Consider the following 12,200-nt stretch of genomic DNA (forward strand, 5'->3'; position numbering starts at 1 on the left):
CCTGGTCGCAAAGCCAGACGTAACAACAGCAAGACTTGATTACCTGACACTAGCTTCTGCTTCTAATGAGAACTCGCTTCTGTTCTCCACAAGTTTGCTGCAATGCTCGGCACAGCAAACAACGCCTGGGTTGATTGCAACGCGAAGCTAATCGGTGTAAAACAATCATGGAAGCGACTAAGAACAGGGTTGATATGTCAGATCGAGGGAATGAGTAAAGGTCCACAGTGGAATACGCTATGGAGCTTTGAGCGAACTGCCGACTACGAGCAAGCGATGGGTTCTGCCGGATGTAAGAACAGTACCGTTAACTTGGGTCTTCTGGAAGTATTCGAAGAATGTCTGAGTCAGCGACCAGAAAGCCGAGGCTTGCACTACGCTAGTAGAAGTAAAGTTCTGGATTAATGAAGAGCATCGCCGTTCAGTCGTCAGATTTGCGACGTACTTTGAAAAGCGCAACGACAAACAAGACATCTCTGCGATCATTTGCAGGCGATCGCGCCTCCGCCCTATTATGGTGACGCCATGGATCATTTTTTGCCCAGAGGCAAACCAAGCAAGCGGCTCAAAATTGTGAGCGTGCTGCTACTAGGCCTCGAGACGCCCCCACTCGTTGATTGGCGCGTGCCATGTGATGCTGGCATGCATTGTGCGTTCTTGGTACCTTTAAGCACGTCATGTAATATCACACTTCTTGCGATATCATACACACTGATTGATCAAAATCTATTCACAATGGTAGGCATAAGATATATACAGAGAATGAGTGTCACTCGAATACAGTCCATCTCTCAAAGTTCTTGTCGCTGCTTAAGAGCGGCGAGCAGCACGTCTAGCCCGACGAGCGGCGCGGCGACGCTTACAGCTGCTGCCAGCGGTCTTTGATGGCGCGGCTGAGCTTGCGACAGAAGTGGCAGAGCTGACTGCAGTGGTAGGAGCTGCAGCGGACGCGGAGCTGACCACAGATGAGGAAGAGGTAACGGCCTGGACCTGCGAGGAAACAGTGCTGGAAGTAGTTGCCTGGGCAGTGGAGGTAGCCTGAGCGGAAGTGGTAGCAGCCGAAGTGACGGCAGCGGTCGTTGTTGCGGCAGCAGCAGCAGTCGATGTGGCAGAGGCGAGGGTTGTGGCAGCAGCGCCAGTCGCACCGGCAGTGCAAGTCGACTCGCAAGCAGCACAGGCAGCACCGGCAGTCTTGGTGGAACCTCCAGAGTAAACAGCAGGACCGGGAGCCTCATAGGTGGTCATGGCTTGGTAGATGTTGATGAGGATACCGGCGTCCTCAGCTGCGTACGCACCAGGGAACAGGACGGTGTCGGTAACGGTAGCAGTGCCACTGCCACTGACAGTGACTTGGTAGCAAGTCACGTAAAATTGAGCACCGCCTGAGGAGCCGGCGGCGTGAAGAGCGATGGCCTCGGCTCTGGGAAGGTTGCATTAGCGATTGGAGGTTGCACAAAGTGGGGGGAACGATACTCACCTCAACAGGTAGTCACCGGGGGCAAGATCCGTGGGAATCTTGACATCCATCTTGCCACAGCAAGTGTTCAAGTCCTTGGTTCCCCAGTTGTCGTCAGAGCCAGAGGAGCCAGCGCTGGACCAGGTGTCTTCGAAGACCTTGAACCAACCATCTGAACCATCGGCAGTCGAGGCGTCTGAGACAGCACTCATATAAACGAGGACAGGTCCGTAGTGAGCTCCTCCAATGGCCTCGTTGGAGCAAGAACGGTCGTTGGGCTGTTGGTGCATCTCAACAGTAACAGTTGATCCGGCAGTGACATCGCACTTGCTGGAGACAGCTGAGGTACCGGCGTTACAGACCAAGTCCTTTGAAGTGACATCTTGGACGGGTGAGTTGCTCAATGGAATACGAGCGCAGGATGTCCCTTGGTCGACACCGTCAACCCAAAGTTGCTGGAATGTTGCGTGAGCAGCGACGTTCTTAACAGCGTAGGCCAAGATGGCGGCAGAAATGATGGACTTCATTTTGAAAAGGAGCGGAAGCGTGAAAAGTGTCAAGTGAGAAAACGAAGGTAAAGTCGCCCTGCGACAAAGATTGATAGCCTAACTAGAGACGAGAGAAGAAAGTGAATGACAGATAGTGTACAGGTCCAAGATTGCTGTACGGAGCCGCATGCTATTGCTTATGTATGATCTCTTCTCCCTATCCTAGTCTCACGCTCCAATTTGTCTGCTGCATGGTTTATTACAGTTGCAGGGAGGCCCAGGGGCACCGTTTCTTAGCGCCATCTCGGCTCTTCAGGTAGACAGGTGGTAACAAACAACCTCATTCCACTTGATGATCGAAGCCACTCCAGCCGATCATAAAATCAAGGATTGTTGAGGCTCTCCAGGGGTCTGTTTCCAGAGTGCCGGGTTGTAGGGTGCAAAATGTTCAACATGGGGTGAACTCGGCTCGATCCGGACAAGCGATGTCCAATTCGTTCAGCTGTCACTGGCGCCAACAACGGACATTGGTGGAATCTGCACCCCAGCGCATCCCTAATAACCCCACTGTAGTTTACTCAAAAGTCTTGGCCCTCAACTCGAAACAAACGTCTGATCATTTGTTCATTGTTTTTTAAGCAAATTGTGGGCGTCCGCGACCGAGGACCGAGGAGCCGCCATACACATATCGTCAAGTTTATGCTTAATGTGTCTATCTAGACTAGTTCTCTGAACGACGGCGCTTCTGAAAGTCATACGCGAGCTAGTTACTGATACGTTCGCGACTGAAGCGCGCGACACGTTGGAACATTTTAACGCTGCAGTCATTGTCAAAGTAGGATCAACCATGTAAGGTTAGAGCTTGGAACTCTCGGTGCACATCCATCTGCGGTAGTTCAAATGCCAGCTGCGGCCAAATGACACTGTAAAGGACTCAAGCGGAACTGACAAACAACATCTTGCTGTGTTGCACACAATGGCAATGTTGGCTCAAATATTGTGTGTCCTGCTGATGCAAGTATTTTCAAGCGTTGGATAAATTGTGCATGCGAATAAGCCAACAGAAAACTCTCTAGCCTTGTTAGCAGACGCTCTACAGATACACATAACAGTAAGGCCCTGCGACCGAGCTCCTCAATCGTCGCGTTGTCGCTTGCTGGGTTATTCAGCATCGTACGCGTACCGTTGGTCTGGAACGACCGAAACAAAGGATCTGCATTTTGCCAAATCCACCAGGTTCGATCGATGCTTGCGTGGTGAAGCCAGAACAGAGGGTCATTGGGGGAGTTGAAGACCAGTTTCGGATGTCAGCATTTGTCACAAGAGATCCGTCTCCATTGGGGGAGTAAAGTATTTACATCACCACCCGGGTCACCACCGAATGTGTAGTGACCCGCTCCATGGAGACCAAGGTAACCCGACGACAAGTTACGGCCCTTCAGCCTGTCTTGGAACGCTCCAATGCCTGTCTAGTAGAGTGGATTCGGATCGTACACCTCGTGATCAGTCGACCACTGCTTAGTAACGTCCGAGGAGATGTCTCGTCGAATATATCGAGGGTCATAACCCGAAAACTCTCCAGCGACGGGCGCATCAGTCGCATTTAACGTTGGCGTGGTAGCGGGGATATTGGCCATAATTCCAACATAAGTTCCAGTTTCTCCACAGCCGCCACCTTGCCCTTCGGTAACCGGGATGCAGTACGCTGCTTAGGCTCCCCCAGGCTTGGTGCAATTATGAAGAGACCAAACACCATTACCTCCTCGTGAATTGTCGCCGCCATCCATGTAAGGGGAGTTGATAGGGTCCTGTGCAGACTTGCCCCAGTTCCAGTACGGGAGGTAGCCCTACACAGAGCATTTAGCATTTTGTTGATTGACTCGAAATGTAGCACCTGATCTCGTAGCCACATTCATCAAGTAGAGCTGTCTCAAAGCTCCAAATGTACGCTCGGTGCCACGGGAAGAACCAATCGTCAAAGTGTATGTTGCGAGTTTGGTTGACGTGGGTATTTACAACTGCGAAGCATATTAATACTCGCCGGATTCGCCAGTGACGATCAACTCACAATCCCCGTAGCAGGATTTTGCACCTGGCGCGAAACCAACGGGCAGCTTGGATGGCAAGGCCATGAGGCATTTTACTATTTTAGTCAGTTTTGTCACTAGTATGCATTTAGCTGAATTCTTCACACTTACTTGCGCTCGTGTATTTGAGCCTTTCATCTTCGGACAGAAGTGAGCTGCGGGAGCGTCGTCGTTAGCTACATACGTCTGGCTTTCGTTAAAAAAGCTGCATTCTCTTCTCATGCTCGAGTGTGAAACACCACATATTTGGTCGACTCCTTCTGTGGCAAGATAATTCTTCAAGCTGCCGTTGGCTGCAGCTACTGCCAGCTTTAGGAGACTTCCCGTGGCAAGCAAATCAGTCTTGAACGTTGATTCAGGAACGTATGCCAAGCTAGGTGTTGCAAAAAGAAGGGCAACGCTGCATATTGGCAGATACATCGTGCCAACTCAAACGATGCTCGAGGTACGTTGCGATGATGAAAGGATACTGGAGATGTTGTTTGTTTGCTGGGCTTATAAGGCTCGTCAAGAAAGCAACTGCATATGGGAGATGGCCCAGATATAGGCATCGATCAGCATACCAAAGAAGCGAGATCATGCAAGTATCTCGATGAAAAATCACCGCAATACTGAAAATCATTGCTAAGCGCCCACAATATGATGGTGCATTGAAATTGGGACCATAAATGTACGTAGATAAGTTATGGCTGTGTCATGACGTTCTCGGCGCTCCCTCGGTTCTCATACATTGAGTGAGAAACAGCGCGAATGGCCAGAAGAATGTGAGGATGCAGGCGTCTTTGGAAAAGCTGTGTCTACAACGTACAAAAGGTACGTTCTTCGCATTACTTGGCAAAAAGTCAGACCGTATGCAATGCAGTTTTGCTCACTTACACGTATACAAGAGCCAATCGAACAAAGCTCCCATATATTGAGGTAGCATTGACTCCTGGCGTATAGCTGTGCAATTCGATAGATCTCGGACCGATGGTGTGCGCTGTGTGACAAGGTCCGGCCCGCCCCAGCGTTCTGACAGTGCGGAGGAGATACCGGTGGAGAATTTTTGCCCCAGTCAATTGTAAGGGATTCCGATGCATGGCGTAATTCACCGCCGCATTGATACAAGGGACTCAAATATGATAGGCTCTTGGCACTGCTAGGGATACGTGGCACAGGACAAACACTGCAACTTTTCGAAGATTGAGCTTGATGGAAGCTTCGTAGTGCAAGGCGTGTCGGCATGCTTATCACTATACTCTGTTTCCATTGCAGGGCTTCTAAGGAGATTACGAGCGATTAATCTTGGAATAGCTGACTTCTGCATTAGCTTCGTCTCATTTCTGGCCAGATGGGCGAACGATATTTCCGCCAGAAACAAAATGGAAGCTGTCCATGGGTGATGTCAGCTGCTGGGAAATCAACAAAAAGTATTATTGGATAGCTCCCTGCCCGGCCTTTGGCATGCCTGTGTTTCATGGGTCCCATGAAATTGATCCTTTCAGGTCATAATCATAGCTCAAAGCAATGCTGGCCCAACGACCTGGTCGGCCCTGAATGAATCGTTTCAGAAAAGTTACCAAGGTCAACCAATCTACATGGAAAACAAGAGGCAAGTCTAAGAATTAGACTTGGATAGTACTTGTGAAAAAATGTGTAGGGGTTTACCACGTGGTTCAGTCTTATAGTTAGGCCTTTCAACTCTTATGTGCGACGACCGAAGCGCCATAACTACCATAAACAGCTTCTAATACACTTCAGTGATTTTTCACAATATATGGTCTCAATTGGGGAGGACATAAGTCCCACGGACACGCTAATCATCCTGGGAGTAGCCGGTTTCATAACAGCTTTATCTCTCTTAGTTGTGAGTTTGAGAATATGGGTACGGTATAGGGTCCTGAAAGGATTGGGCATAGATGATTGGTTCATCATGGTGGCAATGGTCAGTCTAAATGCGATACCCTATATATGAGCGAACGTCGGTGTCCAAGCTGACTTTTCCGTACAAAGCTGACAGGTATCGGCGCCGTGATTTGTTTCATTGGAGAGACTCACAATGGTGCTGGCCGTCACTTCGACACCATCCAAGTCCCCAACGAATACGAAAAGCTGCGTAAATTACAATGGTCACAAGTAGTGACACTCATTACTGGAATCAGTATGGCGAAACTTTCTGTCAACTTCTTGTTGCGGGTTGTCAGCGGAAAATGGTACACTCGTTTCGTCAAGTTCATCTTAGGTACTAAATGGCACCTGTATCACCCATAAATATTCTCTACTGAGCATGTTTGACGTGGTATGTTTTATCGTTGTCTTTACCATTGGTAGTGAGGGCCCATTGATGCTGGAATGCATACCAATATCGCATATCTGGCTTTGGCAGCGCCGTGCGAACGCGAATTGCATCTCTCAGCAACCAATCATCCTAATTGGAGTATTTAATTGATATAGGCATCCATCATCTTTTAAACAAACTGACCTAACTATTGACAGTGATTAACATTATTACAGACTTTGTTTTCGTCGTTCTTCCAATTCCGACCGTGCTTGGACTAAATTTGTCGAAACGCACGAAAACAACGCTGGTTGGCATCCTCAATCTTAGCTTATTGTAGGACATAAATTTCTGGTATCATATGATTTCAGTAGTGCTGATAATGAAGAAGTGCGTGTGTCGCTAGTATTGTCCATGCTGTCAAGGGTTCCAAGTTCCTCATTAGCGATTTCGCCTAGTAAGCTCGCGTCACTTAATAAAACTAGGGTTGACGATGAATCATGAGCTGACAATGCTACTCCTGGGACATACGACTACTTTCTTTGGAATGTGTAAGATTTGGCTGCCTATATTCCTCAATATCACTAACCTTGGATGCAGGCCGGAACTTCACTCTGGCATCCTCGCAGCCTCCTTGCCTTCACTACGACCCCTGTTTCGTAAACTAATCGAAAACACATCCAAGCGTTATAAGGCCGGCGAACACCCGAACTCCAAGTATGGAATTCGAAGTTATGGGCTGTGAATGAATAGAAATGGGTATCTGAAGCAAGATGATATCGGTTTAACGAACTTGGAGCAGTGGCCTAATTGGGCTGGTTTTGGCGAAACCGGGGTCAGCACTACAGGCAACAATAGAAACTCCCGAGAAGAGAACGATTCCCCGCTTGTGAAACCTAACGGCCTCCCAAAACAGTTCGAGGCTTACAATACAAGAAAACCAGAGTGAAGTAATGAAAGTGCATCGCGGTATCGGTTATCAAGTCCAATTTTCACCTCCCTGCTATTGAAAAGATAAGATATAGATTCAGATTTTGCCACATCTATGTAAGTCTCATTCCAGTATCGAAATAATAATGCTCCCAGTACATTAACAGAATCTGTAGCGACCATATATATCTTAAGTCTTCAATTTCGTTGATAAGCTAAAGGAAAGGAGGGTATTTTGCGAAAATTCGGTTCATCTTCGGGGAATCCATAAAACATATTTATTGTTAAGCGCAATATGTTCATCTACAATAAAATCTCCGATATGGTGTAGTGGCTAACATATGACGCTCTCATCTTGAACCGTCATGCCCGGGGTTCGATTCCCCGTGTCGGAGCGATTGTCTTTTTTCTTCGCATTGGACGTGCATTGCAATCACAAATTTCCATGCAAATATCAAAATCGTTCGTTGGTTTTCTTTTGCCTTCATTGCGTCTATCTCTACTACCATAACGAGGTCTTGAAGCCTGGTTGGTGAAAATCTTTTCATGCTTCATAAGCATGCTCAACCGGGTTTTTAACCCTAGTTTGTTTAGAGTAGAGTATTTAATTACTTCCGCTATAGACTGCAGCCATCCTTTAGACTAGCACAAGTCGAAAGCTCTCTTATCGTAGTTATCACAGGTGTTGTTTCGTCAAAGCCCAATTTTTCTCAATGCTGTTTATTATAGAAGCAAGTAAATACTTTGTAAAATGAAATCAGATTAAATTGTTTGATTTGAAACAAGTCTTCAACAACGCCTCCAGGCCCATCCCAATCTTTCGATCACACCTGAGTTACTGCTGCTTCCAAAATGCCCATTCGCCTCCGTCATATTTGTCGTCAATACAATACGAATATTGACATTTATAATCCCAACATTTCCTTCAGTATCAGTACATGAAGACCAAACAAGGCTAGCCGACGGAACACGTGAATGAATAACAATGTCCTTTTCGTTCCTTGCACTATCAGTAACGAGTGACTGGTAAATGGTGATCTGGTGTAAGGTAGCGTTAGTGCAATGTTTTGGCTCGCAACGAAAGATCATGCCAATGGCATCCAAAATAAGTGCCAAAGCGTAATGGGAGACATTACCGTATCTTCTGCATTCTGGCTATAGAAGACAGTCAAATAACTCCCCAGAGTAACGCCTCCATCTAATGCTACATGTCCCTGAACCCACACATCACGCACAGAAACTTGCCAACCAGGACTTGCACCCGAAGCTTGCAGATGAGCTTGACAGTATCGTGACCTATCAGATACGGCCCCGGGAACTGAGGCATGAAAGGTAGACGGTAATCGAAATGAGAAAAATTCGAAAGACGGGTTCAGTATTGAAGGTGCATCGTTTTGCGGACAGCCATTGCCTGAGAAAGTGATTGTATTAATTGTGGGCAGGCGGCGTGGAGTCGTTGATATTGCATCATAAAGGTCATACGACAGTGCCACACGTGAAACCGAAGTGCCGATCAGAGATATTGCGTTAAGAAGTGGTATGCCTTTCATCTTCAAAATCAACTTGTTATCAGAACTTGGCTGTGAAGTTACCAATAAGACTTATCCTTCATGTCGGCTACTATAACGTTCAAATATATAAATTCGAATGCTTAGAATTAACTGGGGAGAGGAGCCTTATTGAATGTCTATTTACCTGATTCTTTGCTTATCAGCAGTTGGTCTGGACCTATATCAGGTCTTTCCATTCACGGAAAGGTATACAATAACACCGCTGATGGGTCATTTAGCCATATTACCCAAACACAGTTCAAGCGAAGCCCCAAGCAATGACTGAGTCTTCTAAAGCAGATGATTAACCTTACATGGGTCCTGTCGAATGTATGTGCTATAATTAGATTTTCAGGATAAGCATGTATAACCACGGACCGGGTAAAAGCACAAGCTTAACCCAAATCTGCTATTACAATACATTCAACACGACTTCATCTTCCCTAATAGGCTCCTCAAATCCACTCCAGTACGTATCAAAAGTTCCACGGCTGATGTCTAGCGCAGAGTTCGCATCTTTCTGCTTAGCGCTCCTCGCGCATATTCTCTGCCACAGCACTTCCTTGTCGATTGCCTTGAAATACACAAGCACTCGCCTCGCTCCATGTGACTGAATCAGGCAATAGAACTCATCACGATCTTCTTTTGCGTAAAATGAGCGATCCAGTATAATGTTTTTCCTGCTCTGCAACAAGGTTTGAAACTCGCGTAAATACACGGCATCAGCTTCCTCCTGATATGACTGGTATATCTCGTTGTTGGCGGGGTAGTCCACACCATATAGACCGTGGTGCTTGAAGATTATTTCGTCTATCGATAGCCTTTCAAAGCTGGGAAAATGTGATTGCATTGCCTTTGCAAAGGTGGTTTTGCCCGATCCTGCTCAATTGGTATTCATTAGAATTTGAGGTGATACGACACCAGGCATGCATTCTATGTCCATTGGTTCTGAGAAACCATGTTCTGTGGCGAGTACGTACCAGCAAGCCCGCATGTCATCACTACCACTGGTCGATCATCATCTGGTGTTCGACCAATCAGCATTTCAACCGAACTAGGAATTTCCTCTATTTTGGTATCAAACATGGCGAAAGTACTACCGGATATAATGTAAAAGGAAGAAAGAACATTTGGGAACTGGATTAGATGTAATGTCATGTGTATTAATACTTGGCGTTGAGTCATACAGCACCCCACGTGATTGCGGCGGAGAATCATTCGATTTGATGATGCGAACATCATCACAAGCCTACATTACTGCTGTACTTATTGATATGGACGATAAAGCTTCAACAACTCAGATTAGTGTATACAGTGGATAACGAAAACGCCTTCTTCTTTACGGATCGTGAATCTTTGTTAGGACATCCAATTCTGGCGCTGACAGTGTCATTATTTCTGACTATACAGTGTACTTCCTGCCGACACTCCACTTACGGTGTCCATATTCAGCCCATGTCATTGAGCACAGTGATCACCGTCAGCCCTTCTCCAGTCAAGCTGACCTTTTTTTAATGCTCATCTACTGTACATACAGTATGCTGACGAACAGCCTTTCAATATAATTCAATTACAGTCTACTGTATCCTGCTCTGTTTCATATGTTCCCTGGGTCAAAATACAGTGGATTAGTGGGTTACAGTAGAACTGCCAACAGTCCACCATCGCATTTTCATCAGCCCTACCAAGCATGCTAGCTCCAACTTAGATGAGATAGATAAGCCCCTCCGTTCCTGGGCTCCACTGGACAGCCTCTAAGACTAGACATTACGTTTGACTACGTAGACACTAACCAGTCCGATGATGAGATGGTGCTCGGCCGCCAACGGGGCCGATCTTCTGCCACCAAAGCTATGCTCTCAAGACAAGCTAGACAGATTGATGCTGAAGAGGCTTCCGGTCAGCCATCGATATGGGTGCGACTTTACCAGTTGATGCGATGTCCAGGAGCACCTTTTCAGCTTGGCCCGTATTGTTGGCAGGATAGCGTTACCAAAAGACACTACAGGCTGAAGTCTCATCATCTTAGAGGACTTATCAAGTATATCGAAGAGGATCATGTCTTCGAGAAGCATGACGATATGCCCAATGAATTGCGTGAGCAGCTGTATGCCGGGGAGCAGCAGCATCTAGAGCGCAAGCGCAAGCGTGGAGACTCGCTAGCAGGGCGGATCCCGCCTATTCAGATCACTAACGTCTTGCCAGGCGGATCTGGCATGTCGACAACCACACCGCGAGTCCTATTGAAATACCTGGGCTCGGAGACGTAAATGTTGGCACATATACTAGCTGGCACTATTCCAAGGTGGAGAACGAAGTTCAGAAAGCATAATTTGGACGGTGCCGGACTTTGACACTAGAGGAAGGATACGATCTTGAGCAACTGCACGACGAGCAGAACTTCCAATTCTTGGTGGACGGTAGCATCAAGGTTGGAGTGGCCAAACGATTCATCCGCGACATTCCAAGATGGATTAAAGAGCATGTTAGTTAGGTATCGGATTAGATTATGCTATGCGTTCCTTGTTGTCCCTATATAATGTATCATGGTTCTTCAATAAACAGCCCAGCGTAGCGAAAATGACCTTCTACGCTTGACTTTCTTAACCCAACTACTTCTATGCACCACTCCAGAAACGTCGCGAATCCACCGCGTGAGTGGTCGGTATACTAACACCAGTTGCGTCTAATAAAGGCCTTAAGCTTAGCAAAGAACTCTTCGATTGGATTTAAGTCAGGCGAGTGGGGCGGTAGAAATAACACTTTGACGCCAGCTTCTCCACAAAGCCGCTCTATTCTGTCTAGCTAATGGATCTATGCATTGTCCATGATCAGAACCAACTTTAGCTAGGGCCATTTACCGCACAAAGGCAACAATTCACGTATAAAGTTCTCGAACACGGTGCTATTAGTTGATCCTTGGAAGACCTTTGCATGGACTACGCCATCCTGTGCATACGCGGGCAAGATCTGATGTCTTTATCACGATGAAATGGAGCCGTCTACACAGGAGAGATTCCCTTAGGTGCCCAACCATCTCGAACTCTTCGGCGATGAAATCGACCATTTCGTCTTGGTACAAATACGGCTTGTCACGTAATAGATCACATAACGCACTCAGCATTGGTGGGGTGGTGCTTCTTGGACGTCCGACGGCGTTGCGAGGGGCTCTCGTTGTTCCAAAGCACCGAAGGTTCGCTCGCATCGTTTGGACGGATCGCTGGCTACAGCCAATTGTACTTGCAATCTGCTTGTCGCTGCATACTCTGCTTTCAAGCATACCCTGGGCAAATCCGTGCTGCGACTCTGCGAGGTTGGGTGCCATTTTGACTAGTTACAAGGCAATAGAATGACAGGGAGCGATTCTGTTGATTGTGTGAAGGAAACCAACACAGCACCGTGTCCGAGGCCCACTACTGTACCACAATGGCT

At 47.1% G+C, this 12,200-nt stretch overlaps 5 protein-coding genes and 1 non-coding gene across 6 annotated transcripts; 3 read left to right on the forward strand and 3 right to left on the reverse strand.

Annotated features, from left to right (window-relative positions):
• Window positions 1-716: 716 nt before the first annotated feature.
• BKA67DRAFT_556808 (glycosyl hydrolase family 61-domain-containing protein) lies at window positions 717-2,384 on the reverse strand. The gene is made up of 3 exons (XM_046102189.1): window positions 1,486-2,384; window positions 936-1,428; window positions 717-738 (listed from the first exon to the last, which is right to left on the reverse strand). Exons 1-3 carry the CDS (start codon window positions 1,981-1,983, stop codon window positions 731-733), a joined length of 999 nt encoding a protein of 332 aa, XP_045962192.1. The 5' UTR covers window positions 1,984-2,384; the 3' UTR covers window positions 717-730.
• Window positions 2,385-3,230: 846 nt separating this feature from the next.
• On the reverse strand, window positions 3,231-4,451 carry BKA67DRAFT_673766 (uncharacterized protein; the record flags this gene model as incomplete). Its single annotated transcript, XM_046108740.1, has 5 exons — window positions 3,231-3,791; window positions 3,839-3,962; window positions 4,013-4,087; window positions 4,143-4,186; window positions 4,216-4,451. The coding sequence occupies 5 exons, from the start codon at window positions 4,449-4,451 to the stop codon at window positions 3,548-3,550; spliced, it is 723 nt and encodes a 240-aa protein (XP_045962193.1). The 3' UTR covers window positions 3,231-3,547.
• A 2,374-nt stretch (window positions 4,452-6,825) lies between these two features.
• On the forward strand, window positions 6,826-7,165 carry BKA67DRAFT_556814 (uncharacterized protein). The gene has a single exon (XM_046102190.1). It carries the CDS (start codon window positions 6,836-6,838, stop codon window positions 7,031-7,033), a length of 198 nt encoding a protein of 65 aa, XP_045962194.1. The 5' UTR covers window positions 6,826-6,835; the 3' UTR covers window positions 7,034-7,165.
• A 369-nt stretch (window positions 7,166-7,534) lies between these two features.
• Window positions 7,535-7,613, forward strand: BKA67DRAFT_t46. Its single transcript has one exon. It is a non-coding gene; the product is annotated as a tRNA-Glu (tRNA).
• A 1,374-nt stretch (window positions 7,614-8,987) lies between these two features.
• On the reverse strand, window positions 8,988-9,896 carry BKA67DRAFT_556815 (AAA domain-containing protein). Its single transcript, XM_046102191.1, has 2 exons — window positions 9,749-9,896; window positions 8,988-9,647 (listed from the first exon to the last, which is right to left on the reverse strand). Exons 1-2 carry the CDS (start codon window positions 9,852-9,854, stop codon window positions 9,181-9,183), a joined length of 573 nt encoding a protein of 190 aa, XP_045962195.1. The 5' UTR covers window positions 9,855-9,896; the 3' UTR covers window positions 8,988-9,180.
• A 934-nt stretch (window positions 9,897-10,830) lies between these two features.
• On the forward strand, window positions 10,831-11,177 carry BKA67DRAFT_556817 (uncharacterized protein). Its single transcript, XM_046102192.1, has one exon. The coding sequence runs from the start codon at window positions 10,850-10,852 to the stop codon at window positions 11,036-11,038; it is 189 nt and encodes a 62-aa protein (XP_045962196.1). The 5' UTR covers window positions 10,831-10,849; the 3' UTR covers window positions 11,039-11,177.
• The last annotated feature ends 1,023 nt before the right edge of the window (window positions 11,178-12,200 follow it).

This window comes from Truncatella angustata, assembly GCF_020726525.1.
Source record: "Truncatella angustata strain MPI-SDFR-AT-0073 chromosome Unknown BKA67scaffold_2, whole genome shotgun sequence".
NCBI classification, from domain to species: Eukaryota; Fungi; Ascomycota; class Sordariomycetes; order Amphisphaeriales; family Sporocadaceae; genus Truncatella; species Truncatella angustata.

Coding starts and splice junctions, on each gene's coding strand:
- BKA67DRAFT_556814 (XM_046102190.1), top strand. CDS start 6,836: ATGTGTAAGATTTGGCTGCCTATATTCCTCAATATCACTAACCTTGGA.
- BKA67DRAFT_556808 (XM_046102189.1), bottom strand. CDS start 1,983: ATGAAGTCCATCATTTCTGCCGCCATCTTGGCCTACGCTGTTAAGAAC. Junction 1,429..1,485: donor ATCTTGCCCCCGGTGACTAC/CTGTTGAGGTGA, acceptor CGCTAATGCAAC/CTTCCCAGAGCCGAGGCCAT.
- BKA67DRAFT_556815 (XM_046102191.1), bottom strand. CDS start 9,854: ATGTTTGATACCAAAATAGAGGAAATTCCTAGTTCGGTTGAAATGCTG. Junction 9,648..9,748: donor GATGACATGCGGGCTTGCTG/GTACGTACTCGC, acceptor CCAATTGAGCAG/GATCGGGCAAAACCACCTTT.
- BKA67DRAFT_556817 (XM_046102192.1), top strand. CDS start 10,850: ATGCCCAATGAATTGCGTGAGCAGCTGTATGCCGGGGAGCAGCAGCAT.